This window comes from Corvus moneduloides, chromosome Z, assembly GCF_009650955.1.
Source record: "Corvus moneduloides isolate bCorMon1 chromosome Z, bCorMon1.pri, whole genome shotgun sequence".
NCBI classification, from domain to species: Eukaryota; Metazoa; Chordata; class Aves; order Passeriformes; family Corvidae; genus Corvus; species Corvus moneduloides.
The window spans coordinates 31582433-31604520 of record NC_045511.1 but is presented as its reverse complement, the minus strand read 5'-3'; the positions used below and the strand labels follow the sequence as shown (position 1 = coordinate 31604520).

Below are 22088 nucleotides of genomic sequence, written 5' to 3'. Positions count from 1 at the left end.
GGAGTTGTGTTGGCTGGTAACATTTCATTTTACTAACAGTTGATTCCCAAATGCCAGAATATTTTAGAAAAAGCTCTAGGGCTTCACTGGTACAAGCAACTCAATAATTATCTTAGTACTTATATATAACAGACCACAGAGGTAAAATTCCAAGCTGCTTTGATGGAGATATCAAACACTACCACACTTTGCCGAACATAAAGAAAAGGGTAAAATCAATTTCAGTAACTATTTCCAAAATATAACTGACAAGATACCATTACCTAGCCTGTGACCTGTGGTGGGCTACCTTACTGATACGTATTGACAACACAGAACAGAAAGAGGGGGTAATACAGACAGTGAATCACTGAGTTCATGTGATGAGAGACTTCTAGCTGTAACTTACTTCTCACAGGTGCATATCCATTCAAAAGAATGTACTTAAAAACAACATCCAGCTCAAAAAAATGCTATTTTTTGGGGGTGAAACAGAAAACTATATGATAATGGCCTGCAATTCAGATCCTTTGTGCAAGATGAAATGGTCCACTGAGCCATGGATAAGCCACAGAAACAATCTTACAATTGTTCAACATAAAAGAATTGGAAAAAAACCCCAATATAAAAATAAAAAGCAGGAAAGAAAGCCAAAGCACAATACCAGTACAGTTACTATGAACATTCCAGCCTGATTTGAAGGGCAGATGGAAGTTATGTGAAGGTCAAGTGTCCACCGCAGCTTGAAAATTTAATAAAACATGGAAACCAATGACCTACGAACATAAAATAACTAAACACTTTCAGTTCAAATGATACTTAAGTGCTGGGCTTGGAAATCTTGGAAAAAACTGGACATTAAATATGATTATTAAGGAAAAAGCCTGCAGGGTTTCCAACAGTTGGATCAACGGATTTGTAATTAAAACATGCCTAAGAAACTGCTAACTTCAATTGCTGACCTTGGTTTTAGGTAGTTTGAGGCACCTGCATATACATTTCTAAGAAACAAGCTAAAATTAACTGTTGAGAAATGACAAATGTGCAAGAGAAGTCCAAAGGATCAGTCCCGTCAAGAGAGGACGGAGCAATTAATCACAGAATCACTAGCAGCAAATGACACAAGACGAACGGGTAGATTGGCAGCTACCCTGTGTGTTCCACATTGGCAGTACAAGATAGGTCAACGAGGAGCTGTCATAAAAGCTGAGATCACCACAAAGGACATTTCCCTCTACACAACTACTACTAAGCCTCTTGCTACATTAGTGATGACTCCACAAAGAGAAGCATGCTGATGGTACCTCAAAGAATGCCTTAGGAAAAGAAAGAAACAGGAATTTAGTTCTAGGATGATACTGCAGAAACCCTGTTGTAAATAGCTTTTCAGAATATGTAACAATTACCCTGGGTATTTATGAACCTTCTCATGGTAAATGGCCAGGAAACAACTTCAGATGCCAGATATGAAGGCTTTTCCTCTTAAAAATGGGTTGCATATGTTTTTGTACAGTCACTTTATTCCATGCTGTACAATTCTTAGGTTTAAAAAGTAGCCTGTACACAAACATTAGAAAATTTTAGATGAAAAAAGACTTCCTAATTTAAAAAGATTGCTAAGTGTAATTACCATATCTCTGTGTTATAAAGGATACAAAGTTGCTATTGTTACTAACAAAAAAATAACACCTTGGCACTTACATCTTTTTCTTTTTGGAGGCTGTCTACTTTTTCTTTCAGTCGTTTGCATTCATAATCTAATTTATCAGCTTTCTTGGATTCTTCAGATAACCTGTTTTGTAGTTCAACTGCCTGTGAGAACAAGAATCAATAATGTGTCTGCAAATGTTAAAACAAAATACACAAGACAAAGTAGCCAATTACAATGCACCACAAGTCATGTTGTAAAACAAATGAAATAGTTACTTATAGGACATACTAAAAAATGCTTTCATCAGTTGTTCTGTGTTTCAGTAAAATAAAAAGCATTCAAATATAAGGTCTTAGTGCAAGCAAAAGACAGAAGAAATGCGAAGTATTTTCAGTACATCTAAAACAAGAATTTAAGCTCAAGCAGGGTTTACAGAAAGAAAAGCTATGTAGTTCTAGGAATCAAAAAGCTTATGAACAGCAGAAAAATCTTTCTGCATTCTGAAAAGCCTAGTTAAAAGAAAAAACTGTGAAGAAAGCCAATTATCTACACCGTTTGTTAACTTTATTTCATAAGCCTCACTGAGAATTCAACTACTAGTTTATGCAGCCAGGTAACATTCCCTAACCTGAGATTTCCTAGTAATTTTTAATACACTAACATAAAGATTCAGCCACAGGCTCCAAACAGTTTTGTTTATTTGAGGAGAAACTGCTAACAAAGCCACATGTATGCTCTCAACTACAGATCAGTAAAGACCTCTTAAAATTAAGTGATCAGAAATCTGAAAGCTGAGCACAACAGATGGTAAATCAGCGAAGTCTTGCCTTTTCAAAACTCTCAGCCTTTACTAGCAAAGATTAATTTCCAGAACACTAGTAAAGCTCATAATGCAGAGAGCATGGAAGCAAATAAGCTAAATAAAGACTGACCTGCAAACACAAAAGCTGAATGAAGAGTCAGCTTAAGACCTACAGCTTCTTCTGAAGCAGTTTATAAGAAGGCTTCTTCATGGCTTTTAGATTACACAGGAAGTGATTAAAGCAGTAGCCATACCTACATAAAATTGTCCAGTGGTTCTAACTGCCTTTTATTTTCAATGTGTACAACTATAACAAAGTAACTACAAGGCCTAAAATACGCATGGTCTTAAGTCTTAGAGAAGGAGTTTGCTGCTGTTATTCTTAAATTAAAGGCTGCAAAACCAGCACAGGCCTGCATTTTCTGCAATTAAAGAAATTAAAATGTTATATATGAAAATATTTCATTTTTCAGATGTGAAATCATCACTGGGGCTATCAGAACAACTGCAGGTATAAAAAAACCTGCAGGCCTTCACCAGTGATTGTGCCACCACTTGCCAAATGTGAGAATTTTCACCTCAAATGGAAACAAATGCATTCATGTTTGTAATCAATCATGCTAAGATAATGGTCTGTAGAAAAACACTGAAGGAAACAAATTTGTCTTCAATTAGGACTTGTGAGTGTATTGAAAAACATACAACTTCATGGTAATGCAGAAGATTAAAAGAAAAAATGAACTGCCATCACATTTACTAAGCATTATCTGTGTGTGGAATGAGTAAAGCAGCAATCTTGCAACAAAGAAAAGCAAGACATACTGTTAGCTATGTATCAGAATGCATATGCACAAAGGGGCTGAATTAAAATTACAAAAAAAATTATCCTGAAATCTTCACATTTCAATTCTTTATGCCAAAATAAAGTTTCTTAGAAAAGGCTTATGCTTGCTCTCAGAAGAGTGAAAACAAAACACCACCAATCTCACCAATCAATCTCACCTCACAGAGATAGTTCTGTGCAGTGAAGGTGCAATTTCCTTGCAGATTGATATAGGAATTTGAATCAACCACTTTCATCTGCATAGCACAAGGCTTCTAAGCCAAAGAAATAACTCTCTAATGGCATCCTCATGAGTGGGGCTGGATCCTTCAAACACCAGACAAGACATATTCCACTACAGGAGCACACTAGCGCTCAGCAGTGACATAACATCACAATTCTTACGTCTGGTTTACTTCTGATAGCACAATTTAGGACTCCCAGAAAAATAATTTTGTGGCTTATGATTCACAGGCAGGTCTCAAAAGGAGACCAGTCTTACAGACACTGAAGACAAACACAGAGTGTTCATTTTGAGACACCGTAGTTAGGTGAAGAAAACACATCTGCAACAGGACACCTGAGGCTTATTCCAGTCTCAGCCAGTAAACAGTTTTGCACCAAACAACAGCACCTCATACAGGAAATCCTACCCATAAAATACAGGGAATAATGAAGAAAAGGAGTACTTTAGCAGCACAAATGTTTGGGATTGCCCTTCCAAAATCCTTTTGGTTGGTGAAATAAGAATCACATGCAGGTGTTGAGGTTACACAACAGTATAACATGCTCAGCTGTTTAATGGAATGACATATTGGGCTGCCAGTAAACTTGATATTACTCATGTGTGGAAGGCCATTCCTTTCTACATTTACTTTTCCCTTTGTCCCCTTGGACAACTTTTCTTGTCCAAGGCCTTTTTTTCTGGTAAAATCATTTGGTCTGTATTTAAAATTAGACTACATAGGCTGAAACTAGTTGTTTTAAACACTGAGATAGCCAAGTGCAAGGAAAAAATCTATCAAATCTTAGGGAGACACATTGTTTCTGGGCTGGCAATATCGTTAGTGCCTGTTTCTGTATTTCATTCTACTGTAAACTGACATACAGGGACCCCTGTGCTGTGATCATTTGATCAGGCAGAAATACAGAGCAGGCACTACTATTTTAATGAACCATGCTCTGTCTGGCCCTCTAACAAGAATATAAGAATGATATCGTGTCCCTGTAGTATAGAAGCAGAGAGAAGACTAAACACATCTTCCAACTTTACAGAAACAGCATCACATGGCACTTGGATAAACAGGTGCCTTTCACTCCACAGAGTGTGCTGGTGACACATTTTGTACTCCACTAGGTGCATATAAAACAGGGATGACAAGGGTCCTTCTCTCTTAAGTGGAAAAGTTCAGATGTATCAGACAAACTAGAACCTTAAAAAAGGGGGTAATTTAACCACAGGAATAACTTACCTCAGCTGTGGTGTGTGTTCCTCACTGCTGGAATATTGTAGTGAAAAGTGGATACTTTTTCTGAAAGGAGAGCCTCTAATTCAAGCCTCACTACTGAATATGAATTTGGAATAATTTTAGAAAAAAAAAACCACTTAAAATCTGTTGAGCTTCTAAATGCAGGAAATACTGCTTTTTGACAAAGTAACATAAACTTACAGCAATGACAAGAATTGCAGGAAAAAAGGACAAAGGTAGCACCTACAAAACATCGAAGCATTCTAAACAGGAGGTGGTTTTTTCGTAGGTTTTTTACTTTGAAGTATTAGCCATGTTATGAAGTGTTGAACTATACAGAGCACTACTGCATTGATGATGCCTGTCCTCACCTGTCTCTTGTATGTTTCCAGCTGACTGCGTGCTGCATTGGCCTTCCTCAGTTCTTCTTCCAGGCTCACGGTATTTTGCATGTACATTGTATTCTTCTCTTCTAAAAGCTTCACTTGCCGCCGCAAGTCACCCAGATCCTCCAATTTCTTTTTGTATGACTCTACCTGGCTTTCTAATTTGGCTACTTTATCAGAAGAATGCCTGAAGGGACAGATTTATATCAAAGTTGAACTCTAAAAACGAACAAAACTAACAGAATTTAAAATGCTTCCTCACTGTGCTTTCTTAATGCAGAAGACATTCTGAGACATAATGGGGAGAACAATAAAGCAATCATATCCTCCTATTACTGATGTTTTCACTTTTAAATTGTCTGTTTTCTTCCAATAACTATTTGTCAACTCTATAAGCTGCTGAGGAAGGTTCTTTTAGACCCTATCCCTTTTCCTAACACCCAGAACTTTCTGATCTGCTTCCAATCTTAAAATAATAGTGAAAAAACCTCATTCCCACCCATTTCCTTTCAATTCTAAATTATCTTCTGTCTTAAATTTGTCAAAGGTAAAGAAGAAAAGTTTCTGCACTTCATTTTAATGACAGCCAGGAATAAAATCATAAAGATCCATCTCCTAGGCAAATTGAACTTGGTGACACAGAAGTACCATAATAGTTTTGGAACTTGATTCCTTCTTTAAAAAAAAAAAGAAAAAAAAAGAAACACCAGGCTTCATTCACAGCTTTTCAGAGTTTTATCAATCCACTTGCTGCACTGCCAAGACAGCAATGGACCTCACCTCCCCCAACGACCTCTGCTACTATTACTGTCCCCAGTTTCATTTTAGAATCAACCAATTTACAGACCCAATTTCCTGTGAAATCCAGGGAATCTCCCACTGAATTGATGGGCCAGTTTACGGGACACTGAGGCAAGCCAACTCTGCTTAATCCTCAGTGAGGTGCAGGGCCTCTCTCTTGGGGCAAGGAATTTTTGAACCCAAGCCACCCACACAGTTTATGCAGTGTGATGGGTTCATTCCTTTTATTAATGACAGAAGGGTAAAAGACAGATACCATTGGTAGAAGGCTACTGGTGAGTCAGGAATGGCAGTATTAAATAAACCTTGCTGGAGAGAATGGGTAACTGTTCTGAATAACCCATGGCAGCAAGATGCCAATACTGAAGGATTATGCTCCATAATAAAAGTGGCTGTCCCACCCTATAAACCCCAAGTATCATCAAATCATTACAACTTTCAATGCTAAAATCCAGTGGCAATGAGAGCTGCAACAGATGCTCGTATTATCATTATATGATAAACCAAAAGCACCACCCAAAGTCCAAACAATGCAAACCCAAGAAAGGAAATGGCCTAGTTTTATGATGAGAACAGATGCCCAAGACATGATGAAGGTGAATATTGCATACTCAAAGAGACCAGTGAGTGCCCTGTTATAACCATAAATTGGCATAGAATTACGAAGTTTACTAATAGTTATTGATTAGGTACACAATAAGCAACTATTTTACTCAATAACTGCGCATTGGTCTGTGTACCTAAACCAGAGGATCCAAAGAATCTTGGCATTGAAAGTGTTTAATATAGATTAGGTACACAAATTATATAGACTAAAACATAGTAGTTAAAAAGGATTAATGGAGCAATATTTACCTGAGTACATCTATCTCATCCTTCAAAGACTGAGCCTCCTCTGCCAGTGTAGTAAGCTCTTCTGTTTGTTGTCTCAATTCTGCAATTTCCTTTTCTAGCTCTTCACAGCGTATTCGATAGTCATCTTTGGCAGCTTCTAATCTGTAGGAATGAAAAAAAAGCCCAGAAAATAATTTCTCATCCTGAGCCACAGTCACCTTTCCTCATCATCAGCCCCTCTAAGAACACACAAAATGGTTTCCTCCTGCAGTGAAGGAAAACAACAGCCCAATGTGCTTATTCAAAATATAAAAGCAGATTGACTTTATTGATTTATGCTTCCAATATCAGTCTATTTCAAAATTCACAAGGTAACATATGTTCTCATAAAGACAAAACCTGATGTTTTTCTCTATAACAGTAGTTTTTCACAGTGGAAGCTTAAGCAGGAATTTTCATCTTTTTTCATCTTGGGACATACAGATTTGAACACGACATCTTTATTCTAAAATTTTGTTCAGCTGTCCAACTTATCTACCTCCAACAATATTGATCTGATTGTTAGATGTTATAAATTCCATACACCTCTCATTGAAATGACTTTATTTATTTACTCATAAAGAACCAGTGCATGCCCAGTATGTCTGGAGAACCAGGTTATCCAGTTAGCAAGTAAAGAACTCTGACCAAAGTTGCTGAACTGCTTCCATATAGTATACACAGGCAAAGCTCCATTAACCTTGTAGTAAACAAAGGGAGTAAGTAATAGAAATTTTGTCAAAGTATTTTGAACAAATGGAAGAGGACATAACCTGAAACACAGAGTCCTACTGTGATTTTGCTCTGAAATTAATAAAAAAACAATCCAGGCTAGGAAATAAGGGCATGAGGGAAAAAAAAAGGCAAGGAGTCCTAAAAGAATCTACAAGAAAGGAGACAAGAGAAAATCTTTAAGTCATCTAAATCAGGAACAATGAAGATTTGGATCATGACAAACCAGAACAGTCAAAGGACAAAGAAGCAAGACTAGGATGAAAACTGGTATACCACAGTGAGCATCAGTTAAGCTGTACCAATCAGCTTGATCAGGTAGAACTGGAAGCAACACACACAAATTGCCATTAGAAGCCACATGATATGAAGACAGGGGAAGGAGGTAAAGGAGACAAGGAATGAGTCTCACATATGAAAAAAGTTTAGAATGACCTTCAGAACCTGAAATTAGAGTAACAGGCAGTGCAGATATTGAACATGGGGACAAAATCTGTTAAAACAGTAATTGATACCAGACTCAGGTAGGAATCACTTCAGAGCATGGAGATGAATCAGGATAGATAAAAGGGGACATTATCACCATTCTATTCCTTTACATAGCAGAGGAATAAAAAGAAGAAATCCAGGCACTAGCTGTTGTGAAAGAGAAACACTGAATGTTTTTCAATAAACTGATGGGAGATGATATGTCAGAATAAGCAGGAAAGGAGGCTTATCAAGGGGAAATGGAAAAATGGCAAAAGAGACAAAAAAAGGAAAATAATGTGGCACATATTGTAAGAACTGGAAAAGGGCAATGAGAAGAAGACAGCAAAAGGAAAACTGGCAGTGTAAAGAAAGAAATACCATAATAGCACTCACAAAAGAGAAGGAAAGTATGGCAAAGAGAATGAAAAGGTGATGGTGAAGTGAACCAGCTTTCTTCCACAGAACAGGCTTACACAGCCTGAGAGCAACGGTCAAGAGGACCAGGAAGTATATTTAAAGAGGAAGTGTATCTTCACATATTGGGGAAATGTAAAAGAAGTGCAGAGCTCATACATGGATAATCTCCATCTTTCATCATCTACGAAATTTGTTTTCAAGGACATATTTTGCTTTGTACATAATGCCACCAGCAGTACAGCCTGTAGCAAACTTTCATCAAGGAATTACTACACTTTAAAAATACAATCAGAATAATTTGCATAAAGGAAAGCATGCTACTTTTCATTCTCACTGACTTTGCAAAACATGGGTGAAATGACTGCACACAAACAATTCAAAGTAACTCATGGTAGAGTGACAAATTGTACTTTTTTTAATGCTAGACCTCGTAAAGAGCAAAATTATAACATCACTGCAAAAATGGTACTACTGTGGTTATACACCATCCATTATACTAATTAATATTTGCCAGCAGAACCAGAAGTATCTAAGTCACCTCTGTTGCCAGCTACAAACAAACAACCTAACCAAGTGTAGCTTTTCTACCTGAATGTTTCCTCTTGAAGCTGTTCCAGTTGTGTCTGCAGCTGCAGGTGTCTACGACCTGCAGGACTGTTGGGATCTTCAATAGAATCAGATTGGTTTAAACGTTCCATCAAAATCTGGTTCTCAGCAAGCAGGCTGCTCTTCTCCTCTTGGAGGGCTGCAACCTGTTGTAATAAAAGCATGAACAGAAATAACTAACCTACCCAGGTACAGAGAGCAGCATTTTTTCATCTTCTAATGAAGTCTCAACAGAGCCCACAAACAGAAACATGCAGGCTTCACTAGGTACACTGCACAAGAATACACTGTATCATTTAAAAGGTAGTCAATTGCTATGTGATGTAACCAAGGTACTGCAACATTAGGGGCTGAGTTACCACTCGGGAAACATAATCATTCTTTGATGTACTTCGAACAAGAATTTAAAGAAAAGTCTTTGTTACGACAGAAGATCACTTCATTGTAACAAAATCTGCATACTTTCCCTAAAAACAAATAAAACTAGCTCTCCACAGTAAGGGCCATCCGTAAGCAGGCCTGTCCGGCCAGTCCGAAAAATGATTCAGTTTCCACTAGCACTGTGAAAACAGGTAGTAGTGCAAAGAATCCAAAGTGCTCCACGACCTGAAACATGGGTTCATATACTAACCACGACAAACAGACCAGCTTTATTAATTCCAACAGTTACTGAACTGCAAGAAGCCTGAATTAATACTGCAAAGTCAGGTTGCAATGGTAATGCCTTTCAGGGCTCCCCCTTCACACTCCTCATGTCTGCCCAGACTGATTTACTGACTGTAAAACTTTGTCTAAAAACCCATACATACTTAATGGTCTCCAGCAACTTCTGACTGGGATTTAACTGTTAACTGGAACTGTTACAGCAGCAGAACTTGTATTAGTTCTCTATGGCAAGAGTTTCACACAGCTCAAACCCTTCCTAACTGAATAAAAAAAGTTTTGCTAGTATGAATCATTTTAATACTGACAACGCAGCAACAAGGTAAGAAAACAATGGCATTCATTCTGCTAGCACAAGTGAAAACAAAATAATTAGTGTGTCATTTTCACCCCCCTTCTAAAAATTATGTTTCCATATTCTACTACTTATTTTCAGCCATCTAAAAGTTAGCACATCTTTTTTTCACTTCAAAATTGATACAGACTCTGTAGCAAACTTACCTGCATATCTAACTCATGACATCTCTGGGCAATTTCTTCTTTCGTTGCAAGTGCTTCATTTAATTCTTCTGTAGTTTTCTTCAGCTACCATAAACAACAAACATTTACATTTTCATCATGCTCTGTGATCCATTTAAAAATATTCTGAACTACAGACTACATATCTATAAAATTATTTTTACATTTAGATAATACACTGAATTTTTAAAAACAGAACAATTTTGTTCTTATAAAGAAAAAAAGAAGCAGATGTGAATACTGTTTCGTTTGTGTACTAGCAAAAAGTAACCGTACATAAAAGGAACATTTGCTCTTACATTAGAATTATCACATCTATTCTATAAATTGGGTCAAAAACTCCAGAAGAACTTGGGTCTGAAGAACTCATCAAATTTCTAAACTGAAAAAAAATTGTCAATACCACTTTTCTTTACAGATGCAAAGAGTGCATAATTTCAATTTTCAATCTACATTTGAAATACAGAAAGGACTGGAAGGTGGAATACAGGGAATGGACAATCAGGATAAAATCTCTCTAGTCACTGGAAGCTACTTTTAGTGCACAACAGGAATAAAACTAACATGTGACAGAGAAGCCTACCGTTCCAAAGAAGGGCACTGAACCTTATAAACAGTAGGAAATATTCAGGTACTTCCCTTCAAAGACTTAACGTTTAAGGATATGTATCTCACTGGTTTGCAAATGAATGCAGTTAAGATAGCATAAAAAACATAGCCACAAGAAAATTGGTCTGATAAAATAGGTGTATGCATGTTAAGTGTGTGTGTGCGTGTATATATATATATACATATATATATATATATATGTATTACGTATGATTAAGTTTAAATGGGCCATCTCAAACAGCATCATCATATATTGCATTTGCAAGTTTATTTCTCATGGGCCTGTTTACATACAAAAATCAACTTCGTCTGCAAGAATGTACATATTTCTGCAGAGAAAGCATGATGGAGGAATACAATGAGCACCACTAGTCTTTTTCTCCATTAGAAAAAAATCTGAGGAAGCAGACAGTGTTAGCATGAGGATAAGGTAGTAAAACAAAAATCAGGTTTGTATATTTTTAAAATAAATCAGACCAGGAAAGATTATATTTGAAAACTTCTCTACTACATTGCCACAGTTCCAGGATTCCCATAGGAGTGGGGGTTTTGTAAAAACTGACTTTGGAAATAGGAACTCACATAAAAATATTTAATCTAATAGTGCACATTTTTTATCTTTCTTTCTTTCTCCATACCTAAAGATTTGTACCAATCTGCAGTTTTGCTTTATTATGTCATACAGCTAGACTGGTTTTTCAAACCAACTTTTTAATATCCTTTAAACACAATAGGAGCAAACTCAATTTATAAAGCTAAAGGACTTGAAATACTGAAATTTAGTTTTCCGCTTCCTATTTTACTTTTCCACAAAACCCTTTAATGATTAAAGAAAAAAAAAAAAAGAGACAGAATTCTTAATATGGAAAAAAAGACTGGCCACTGACATGCTATGATTGAAGGACAAGAAACATCTAGTCTTAGATACCTGCCGATCAAGGTCAACGTAAGCATCATTTCCAACAGAGACTGGAGACTCTTTACTCATCAACTGCAATTAGATTACACTGGGTTAGAAAAAGCAAAGATTTTTACTTTTATATTAATACCTAAGTTTCAATGAAATACTGAGCTGATTTTTACTTTTGGGAGTTTTAATCCAAATTAATTTGAAAGGTTTTAACTTCATTTTTATATATGACACATTCAGAAACACGAACATAAAAAAATCTTCATAATTTGTATTATTTAGAGTGCTATAAAAGAAACCTTACATCATCTCTTTTTCTTTTGACAGTGCACATTCTTTATCTATGATGAAGCCTATAGAACATCCCACTAAATTTTTTACTGCAGTGGCAGTGGATTGATAGTAGATATCAACACACCATGCAAGACCTATCTTTAATTGTTCTCTGCTAGTGGGTGTTTTTTTCATATTTCCATTACCTGGATGTTAACATCAATTTACTTATTTATTTGTTTCACTAAACTCCAGGACATATCTCTCTCAACTACTAGTGCAAATCAAAGGTGATAAAAATTCTGCTCTGGAGTTGTCTGTAATTTTCAAGCTTAAAAAGAAATTCAGTAGAGTGCATTCGTGAAATGAGTATTACAGTTCCTTGTACACTATTTTACTGCAGGAATAGCTGATAGTGGTTTTGGCCTAGAATATTAAAAAAACCAACAAAACAAAAACCAGAATCAAACCCTCAACACAAAACCCCACATCAAATCCTACAAAATTGACTGATGTACTGATCAAAAGAAAGAAAAAAGCTGATAATTAAGTTTTCTTATAGTAACCAAATGATCAGCTGTACAGGTCGGTAAAAGTGAAATCAAGCGTAGCAGAAGTTGTAGATCAGCAACCTCCTCCCACACAGGTCAAGCAAACATACTAAAGTAACCTTCTTACTAAAAGTTGCAAGACGGCAACAGGAACAGTCTTGCAAATGAGAAATACACTGTAACTAATTCAAAAGCCATCACCGCAGAACAGCGCTGATGGTTTCTGTCCAAACACAAAATGTTCTGATGCGATCCATGAAAGTTACAATTAAAAAGGCCCTATCCTAACCAAAATCAGGACAAGACTTCTTCCCTAGAATCTCCTGGCTAGCCAGGTAACTCGAGAGACAGTACTTCCTTTATTCCTTCTAGAAATCAGTGCTTTTGCATTGTTTTCCTTGGCAAGGTTTTTGGGATACTGCACGGAGCCTTCCCTTCTCAATCCTGTTTATATCACCGCATACAAGTGAAAAATCTGTTTGACATTTACACCATTCAAATATATACATTTACTTTTCTCTCACTTTCCCCATTTCCTTAACTGGGATTTAGCTGCATAATTTAGATAATCTCTCCTCAGCAGTCCTCCTCAGACCTTGACAATATTTGCCAAATTTCTTACAATGACAAATTACTCCAGGATGAAGCATTACATCAAGCCCACATTCTCTGCAACAATAATTAGGAAGTCCCTAGCCTCAGAGCAGTCCCCTGAAAAGTGAAGTCTTGTCTTTTTCATTACCATATATAACGGCATTACAAACTTATCTTCAATTTAGGACCCTGTTTTCTAAGCCAATTATCATTTAAACAAAACCTCCCAATCCCATCCCACTCTGTGATGTTCATACTATCTTCAAATACTGCATTTCACCAGCTTTTCCACATGACTAACAGGGATATCCCATATTAACGAAATACTGAACTCCTCTCACTATTTTATATTCCACAATGCTGTTCACAAACACACTTTGGACACATGGACACACACACACACAAGTTCCACCTGCTAAGCCAGCACTTTCCAACAGGCCGGTCCCATGCTGCAGGCAGCATGGAAGGGTGTACAACACGTCCCTAACAGCCACCACCCCTTTCTGGCTCTAACACAACTTCCTCTTTGAAAAACCAGCTCAACAGGCCTGTCCAAGACTTACAGTAAAAGGAATACAAGTGACCGCACAACCCACTAGAGGCCACTGTGGTTTCATTGCTTTCTGTGACTCGCCATAAGGCAGGCCAAGAATATAATCCCTATTTTCTTCAACGAGTTTTGCCATCTCTCCAAAGCATCCTGTCCTTGAGAACCCTTAGCAGAAATATCCAGAGAAGAGGACATTATCTGGAGTAGGATTAGGTAGTGGAAATACACAGTCTGGGTGTACCATGAATGCTAAACTGCACGTGTGAATTTCACTCCATGGGGTACATAAAGAATGTAATGGGGAAATGTGAATGAGGCACCAAGGGCAAGAGCCACAGATACATGTATAGATGTATCTCACATGACTCAGTGCAACAAAAAGCACCTTGCAATTGGAAAATCTGTGGTATGGTGAGAAAGCTAAAGACAAAACTTAAGGCACTGCTTTGTGTTCAGTATCACAATCCGACAAGAAGAAAGAGATTGCCAGGTAACTCAAAAGGAACACAGGAATCCAACTTCTGATCATCAGTTAACAATAAAACAATTTTAAGAAGTGGGATGCAAAGGTAGAGTTATCCCAGCAAATGATTCCATCTCTTCCCTACACATCTCCTCACATACTCTAAAGGACAATATGTAAGAAAATGTCTTGACCATGCTCTGCTTCTGGATTGCCTGTACACAGTTTCTCCCCACTTAGAAGCAAAAACATCACTATATATAGCACAGCCAGTAGAGCACAAATCTACTCACCTACCCAAACTTCTCTCTCTTCAGTCAGATTATTTTAAAATGTCAAGGAAACTTTTACTGAATGCTATGTTTTCAGATTCCATACAGATAGGTATGTTACCTTGAAACACACACTACACCTTCCATCCACCTAAAAATTAAAAGATAAGATGCTTGCCTAGTTTCCCCTACTCTTGACTTTGTTTCTGGTCAATCAACATTTTCTGATATTCCTGAAATTTAGAGTTGCAAAATGCTCATTTAAACAATTACCTGCTGAATGGTACATCAGCTCTTTCTGCACTATTTATTACTGATCTTACAATACTAGTAGGTTGTTAATAATTTTTAAAGCAAATTTCCATACTGTTTTCTGCTATGTATCTCCTTTGCTTAAAAGCTCACATTCAGAAAAAATTCATGACATACAGATGTAGTTTCAGCGCTTCACATGCAACTTGCAAGCGTGACATTACAATATGTGATCTTGAGTGGTGTGGATCAACAGCAACACTTTTGAGTTTAGAGGGGCAAACCTTATTTCATTTGTATTTCAAAGGAGTCAAGAGAACAAAAAGTAAAAGGAAGTGGTCTTCTCATTTTCCCTTCACATCTGTTTTCTTCAAGACCAGACTACAAGGAGAATAAAGGTTTACCTTCACTATATTGCAGCACTGGAACTGGCTTTCATTTCCAAACATAATTTAGTTTAAGTATAGTATTATCACCTATTTTCACACATAACTTTAATGGAGGATGATATGCAGAGACTATAAAAAGGGAAACACAAAAAATGTGCTTGCTAATTCAAGCAATTGCATTGGGGCTCTACAGGAGAAAGAAAAGCCTGCTTAAGAGCTTCCCACAGTGAAATAAACTAGCAACTAGCATTTACAGCCTTGTTCTTTTTCTGGTTTATTTTGCAAAGAGGTCAGTCTGGATTTTAAATGGTCCAATAACCTGGACAACATAACAATTCTTACAATTATTTGTGTCATTTTATGAGAAGAAGTTGTCATTCCCTGTTAATCCTTTACATCTACATTTTTTCATGTTCACAGCTTTGGTACAGTATGTTACATAATACCTGTAGGTCTGCTAATCTTATGTTATGAAAACCTTCACCTTTTAACTGCTTTCACTGTAAAATGTGAACAGGCTGTGTTGTCATGGATACATAAAGATTAGGGAAGGGGTAAAAGTACCACAAAACCTGCATGCATGAATAACCTGAATTATGAAAGCCTTTTTTCCCCCCATACAGGATTTTGTAAACACAGCTGCTCTATTTAGTTGAGGATTTTGAAGTCCAAAACATTTGCTTTATCTGAAATGCTTCTTCTATGGTGGATAATATTGTAATAAGCTCGTTTAAGTGCCCACAAAGCAATGTCAAAACCTAGCTTCTGTACTCATGTTATGTTTTTTTCTTAGAACATTTTTATGTTAGTTTTTAGGAGTCCAGGCTATACTAGACACTGTATATCCTTTAAAGCAGCTAGACTTCATTCTTCCTCCAGCTGATACCCAGTCTATCTATTGATAGACCCAATAAAATACTTCCATATCATTTCCTAAATTCAAAAAAAATTTTTACTTCAGACAAAATAAACCTTTAAACAACCAGGACAAAATACAGGAGGGGAAACCCCACAAAACCAAACAGTGGAAGTAACACAGTCGGTGTTACCCCAGACTTAAGTAAGCACCTTTTCTTATGCACCCCAGGCAAGTTTGACACTACCCCTGACACTATTCTGACTCTCAACTTGACCTGCACAGAGAGCTGCTAAGTGATCAAGTTTAGAGATGTTCTGAACAGTAAATGTAAACAACTTGTTTACCTCAGCTACCACCTTCATCAACAATGAACTTGGCTACTCCAGGAAGAGACTGGGGAAAATGACAAAAAGGGAGAAAGGGGGAGGGAGAAAGAAAGGGGGAGGGAGAAAGAAAGGGGGAGGGGGGAAGTGAAATACATGATGGCCAAAATAATTTCTGTAAGAAAATATTTCGGGCCTTTAAAAAATCTGAAAATTATGAAATAAAAAAACCTGTTATAATACACATATTAAGATATTCAATCTTGTATCTCGCACACAACTTGCATTTTGATACCTACAACTGCAGATTAGCATCTAAGAATCTAAGTGGTGACAACACACCAGATCTATTTGACTACACTGAGAAACTAACAGAAAAGCACTGTTTCATTTATAAAACCTTTATGGAGCACAAGGCATATTTTAAACATTTAAACAGGTGAAGAAAAAAATGATGACGAACCACAAGTTAATAAAAAACTAGATAATTGAATAAAACTTAGAAAACAAAATGCTGCTTCTTCCACTGAAAAATCATCTTCATACAAAAAAATAGAGAAGACTTGTTCTATTGTGCCTCATTAAATACTTTAATGAGTAAGATGATCTATGATACCCAAAGAAGCATCAAAAAAAATTTGTATGTGCTCAGCTGAAACAGAAAAATTAATTACATAATATATCAGTAAAGCTTAGAGAGGTCTTCTGACATACCTAATTTTGAAGAGTACCTGCAATGTCATATGCTTTGAAATGTTTGGATTAGGTGACATACCAACTTTTCAAATATGCATATATAGCTGATTTCCTACATACTGCTTTTTCTAAGTCACTTGAATTCTAAAAGCTGCCATGAGTCTATGAAATAGAAAAACCTCCTTACAAAATCCCATGAAATTTCACCCTTTTAAAGACTCTCCCCATGTCAATCTGTGCTGGCTATGATCTAACTCCCAGAATAACCTTCTTCATGATTTTGCCAAGGCCCTGAAGCGAGATGGGCCTGCAACTGACAGCATCTTCCTTCTTTCTCTTCTTGAAAACTGGAATAATATTTCCCAGCTTCCAATTGACTGGGACCTCTCCAAACTCCAAGCCCATTGAAAAATAATGGAGAGAGGCCTTGCTCTCAAAGTGTGTGAAAGTCTGAGACATCTTCTCACCTCCTCATTAACCACTTGAGATCCTCCTCATTTGGTCCTAAAATGTCTTCAATTTCTAAGCAGCTTGGAAAGTAGCATTAAAATTACTCAGAACTGTGCCACTGGCTGAATAGTAAGCTTTTTGATTAATTAAATTTCAAAAATCTGCTCCAGAAGAACAGACCCTTACCCTATGGTTTCTTATGACTTCTACTCATCATCTCAGAGAAAGGGCACAAACATTGAACAAGTTCAAAGTTCACTCATCAAATGCTGAAAATTATGGGCTGCTTCAAGTCTAGCTATTTTATCAAATGAAGAAGACTTTAATAAAAATCAAATAGATTTTCAGCACAAAGAAGGAAGATAAAAGAAGGCTTTATATTTCAAGGTGGTGCAGAATACAGTAATGCTGAAATTTGGGTTTAATAAAAAACACTAGAAAAATCCACCAAAACACTTTATATTACAATTATAAAACTTACCAAAAAGTAAAATACCTCAAAACTCCAGCAAACTGGTGCTTGGCAGCACTGACTGGAAGATGATTTAGATAATGATTCTTTTGATGCTCATTTCAAAAGTCCTCTCCAGTACGTTACAGACAGCAGTCCACACACAGACAACTGAATGTATGACTGCATGGATACAGCACTGGCCAAAGTGATGACTGGGGACAGATTCCCTTGTAGTATCACTGACATCTCTTTCTCTATTCAGACACTACAGAGATGAGACACTGCTCTAAAGCTCAATGTGGAATTTAGTTTCTCTTGTTCAGGTTCAGAAGAAATGAGATTACTAGTGGTTTCCTGCTTTTCCCAGTGGCCTGCCCTGCAGCAAACATCTATAGACTGATAGGCATTTCTCTTATAGGCACTCTGGACTTCTTAGAAGTCACACACGGGCTTCAGTGGCTAACACTGTGGTTTGATTTACCACAGAAGAGCACTTCTACAAAGTGCACTGCAGTATACTCACTGACTTGTAAAAACATACCAGTTTACTGTATTATTCATGTATGTTCATATTACATATCATTACCCTGTTCATAACACTACAACTGACAAATGATTACTGTTAGTCAATTCTCTTTCCTTTCATTTGTCTACTAAATTTTTTAAAATTTTAACAGTTCACTGAGCTTTGCAGTCTCAAGATACAAATTTTGACAACATTCTACAGTAACTGGTTATCCATATAAAATCAATCTAGTGCACTTCAGGATTCACAGGGTGGGAAAGGAAAAGGAAAGGGAACCCAGTATCAAAAATATCTAGAAGTTTCAGTCTTCCAGGTTTAAAGAAAAGTGGGACATTCAACCAGAGTTCCTTGACATAAAGCAAGATTTTTCTAAACAAAAAATGGAGAAATTTTTCACTGTAAAAAGGCAAAATCTATGTCCCTTATTTTCTTAACTTCCAACTATGTTTCTCCTAAGTGGGAAAAAGCATACTACCGTAAAATACTGAAAGGCCGAAATTTTACAAACTGTGGGCTTCCCAGCATACCTCCTGAATGGCTGTCATGACAACGTGTTGAACTGATTCTTCCATCATCATTATGGTCTGGATGTACTCTGAAAATAAAAGCATTCTGAAATGTCAGTGTTGAAACTCAAGTCACAGAAGGTAAGATCAGAAGCTGCATCCTTCCTACAAGATGACTAGGTGTCATGGATGACACTGAAATGCATAATCACCAGTCAAGTTCCACCCCAACAAATTCAACAAGATTTTATCACAAGTCTGTTCAGACATAAATCCAGGCTTATTTGAACTCTACAACAATAAAAAAAGTACATTATTAACTTTTTTTCCCCTCCCCTGGCATCTCATACTTCTGAAATAACTAATTTTATCCTTTTTTCACTTTGTTCCCAAACTATTCAGGCTCTTCAAGTACACAATCCATGCACAGGTTGTCCTTTCCGGTAAGTGTAACAATAACAGCCTGCCTTCCCACAGTATCCTCATCTCAAAGCATTTTCATGCTCATTCTTGGTGTTTGTTCTTATTTCGGTACTACCTCACAAATTAAGTCCCCTCCACTTTTTAAGTCTTTAGCTATGTGTCCATGTGAGCTACACAACAGTATCACATAAGATGATACAGTAGTCAGAAGAACAAATTCTGACATTTAAACTAAGTCCAGGAGCAAATGACTTGCCCAGCATCATATGGTTTCCAGCCAAACATCATCTCCTTTGTTTTAATGATGTGATTAAGAGAAAGAAGCTGGGAAAAAGTCATCACCTTCAAGTGGTTAATTTGCTCATGCTGAATCTCACTCAAAGTACATAAAATTAGACGGTTCTGGTATTTCAAACACGTGCATTTTTAATGTCCAGACTGAAAGAGTATTTGTGCAGGTCAGAATGACAGTCAGTGCCATGGGGGTAGAGAGGCAGGAGTCTCTTTCAGGGATTGCTGAAGAGGGATTGAATTGCCAGGCAAATGGCCTGAAGTGACTTTTTGGATGCTCTTATGATACCACACTCCATCTTCAGCTGTTGTCCAGAAGGGCATGGATGCATTACTTTTTCCTATTTGCCAACCCCATAGCAACGAACATCTTAGAAACTACAGTATCCCAGACCAAACCAGACATATCTTCAGACCAAGAACCACTCATGCTGATGGCTTTTGGCCATGTAGTAAGATGATGTCTGGAATGCATTTCTAAAATCAAGAGTCATGATGAATAATGCAATAATTACATTTTTCCACTCTTAAGTATCCCGATCTGCCTCATCAATGGTTAAAAGGTGTGCCCAAGAATTTTTTTCTTTGTAGACTGATTTTTAGCTTGGCAAACCAAAATCGAAAATATGTAAGTTGGAAGTAAATTCAGTGCCACTCTGAGTCTCCAAAAATAGTGAAGCTTACAACAAAACAACAGTTACTATCTGTAGGACAAAATAATGACATCATTAAAAGAAACCAAACTGTTTCTGACAGAAACCCAAGAAATATAGTTTTTCTCCTCAGCAGTTGAACAATAACCAAGAAAACATGTTTTCAAAATCTATTACCTTGCTTCTGTTCACAATTCACAGCACATCCCAAAATAAGCTGAAGCATTCTCCCAAGCTCTGCAGCATCAGCATGCTCTCCAATCAGGTTAACATCAGGAAGGGTGAAGTCATTTATCTGTTGCCCTAGAATCTGCATGAAGACCAAGTACATGTACATGGCTGTATCACTGCACATATACATACCCATTTATTTCATACAAAGATGATTCCGAATCAGCAAGAGCAATTCACTCTTACTTTACCATAGTTTTGAATACACCTTCAAAACAAACTAAATTGCCTAACACCTAACATCCCACTATTAGATCATACCGTTTGATACAAATAATACTTGGGAAAAGACAAACATGACTGTCTCAACTCACAAGCAACTACTAGATAAACACTTAGCAAGATTGTTTTTCTTCAGATAAGAAAGCTAACAAAAGCAGGCCTCCACATGGCTAAATAATTTTTTTAAAGCATTCCATTAAAAGAATCCAACTAAAAACATCTCCTGTAGCATAAGATATTACACACATCTGACATTTCTTACAACTACAAAGTCAGAAAATCAAGTATTTCGCCTATACAATACATATATCTAACACTGACAGGTGACAAATACAAGACAGTAAAAACCTCATATCACATTTTTAGCAAATTTAAGGATATCTGGCAAGTCTTACAGCTAAGAAAGCTGTTCCATGGAGATAATCTGAGGTAGTAGTACAATGATATGTAATTAAACAGCCCACATGCAGAAAGAAAGAAAAAATCCCGCAAAACAAAAGCCCATGTGACTCACAATTAGTGTTATCTGATTTATCATTAAAGATCATTAAGGATTAACGATTGTCAGTAGAAGCAACTAGACAATTCTGCTAAATTGCTCTTTACTGAACAGAGGGTTGAAAATATGAATATGAAATTTGGAATTAAACACATCTCTGACACATTAATTGCAGATAAAAAGAAACTTCTTAAACAGGGTGCAATAAGGAAACAATGACTATAGAGGGAATCAGTTGTGTTTGCTGCATGCTCTTTTTTGTGCAATACCCAAGAAAAACAGAAATCAGATTAAGGCATTTACAAAAAACATAGCATATATGAAGAATACAAAGAAAACAAGCCATTCTTAAGTTTAGTTGGGTTGGGCTTCTTGGAAGTGTTGTGGCTATATTCTGATTATGTACGGTGTGTTTTGTATTGTAGGTAGGATTTTTAAGCAGTTTTCTCAAAGAAGTAACTTAAAGACTTCTAAAAATCTTTGTAAACTTTAAAGGACCCATATTCACTCTTGTTGGAAGAGACTTCCTTTAGGTCATAAGAATTCTGTGAATGGATCAAGCACAATGGAAAATATTACCATTGTATATAGACTGCAATAATATTTTTTTGACTCTGATATGCATTTATATATTGATCTGTAGTTCCTGAATTTCTTTCAAATATAATGCTAGGTTTAAGTTAACAACACTACAGTGACTTCATAGTTACTGACAATAAAACTTCTATTGAGGAAAGCTGAAGGGAACAGGCAAATTGGCAGGCACTGTGTAGAAACCAAGGATGTGAAGGTGTGAACAGAGTTTGAAATAAACAAGAGAAAAAATTAAAAGAACCCAAAATACCAAAAGCCCTGAAAGAAATATGAAGGATAGATTCTAAAATAACTATCTTGAGATGA

At 36.7% G+C, this 22088-nt stretch overlaps 1 protein-coding gene across 6 annotated transcripts in view; it reads right to left on the bottom strand.

Annotated features, from left to right (window-relative positions):
- Positions 1-22088, bottom strand: part of HOOK3 (hook microtubule tethering protein 3) — an 86537-nt gene that overhangs the window by 30413 nt on the left and 34036 nt on the right. For 5 of the 6 annotated variants that reach the window (XM_032095155.1, XM_032095150.1, XM_032095151.1 and 2 more), the window contains exons 5-12: positions 20414-20546; positions 18891-18958; positions 11730-11792; positions 10175-10258; positions 8993-9156; positions 6767-6907; positions 5096-5297; positions 1681-1791 (exon numbers count right to left, since the gene is read on the bottom strand). In XM_032095155.1, coding sequence (XP_031951046.1) covers positions 1681-1791; positions 5096-5297; positions 6767-6907; positions 8993-9156; positions 10175-10258; positions 11730-11792; positions 18891-18958; positions 20414-20546 — 966 coding nt within the window. The remainder of the gene's footprint in view (positions 1-1680; positions 1792-5095; positions 5298-6766; positions 6908-8992; positions 9157-10174; positions 10259-11729; positions 11793-18890; positions 18959-20413; positions 20547-22088) is intronic. The other variant, XM_032095154.1, reaches the window with a different exon arrangement.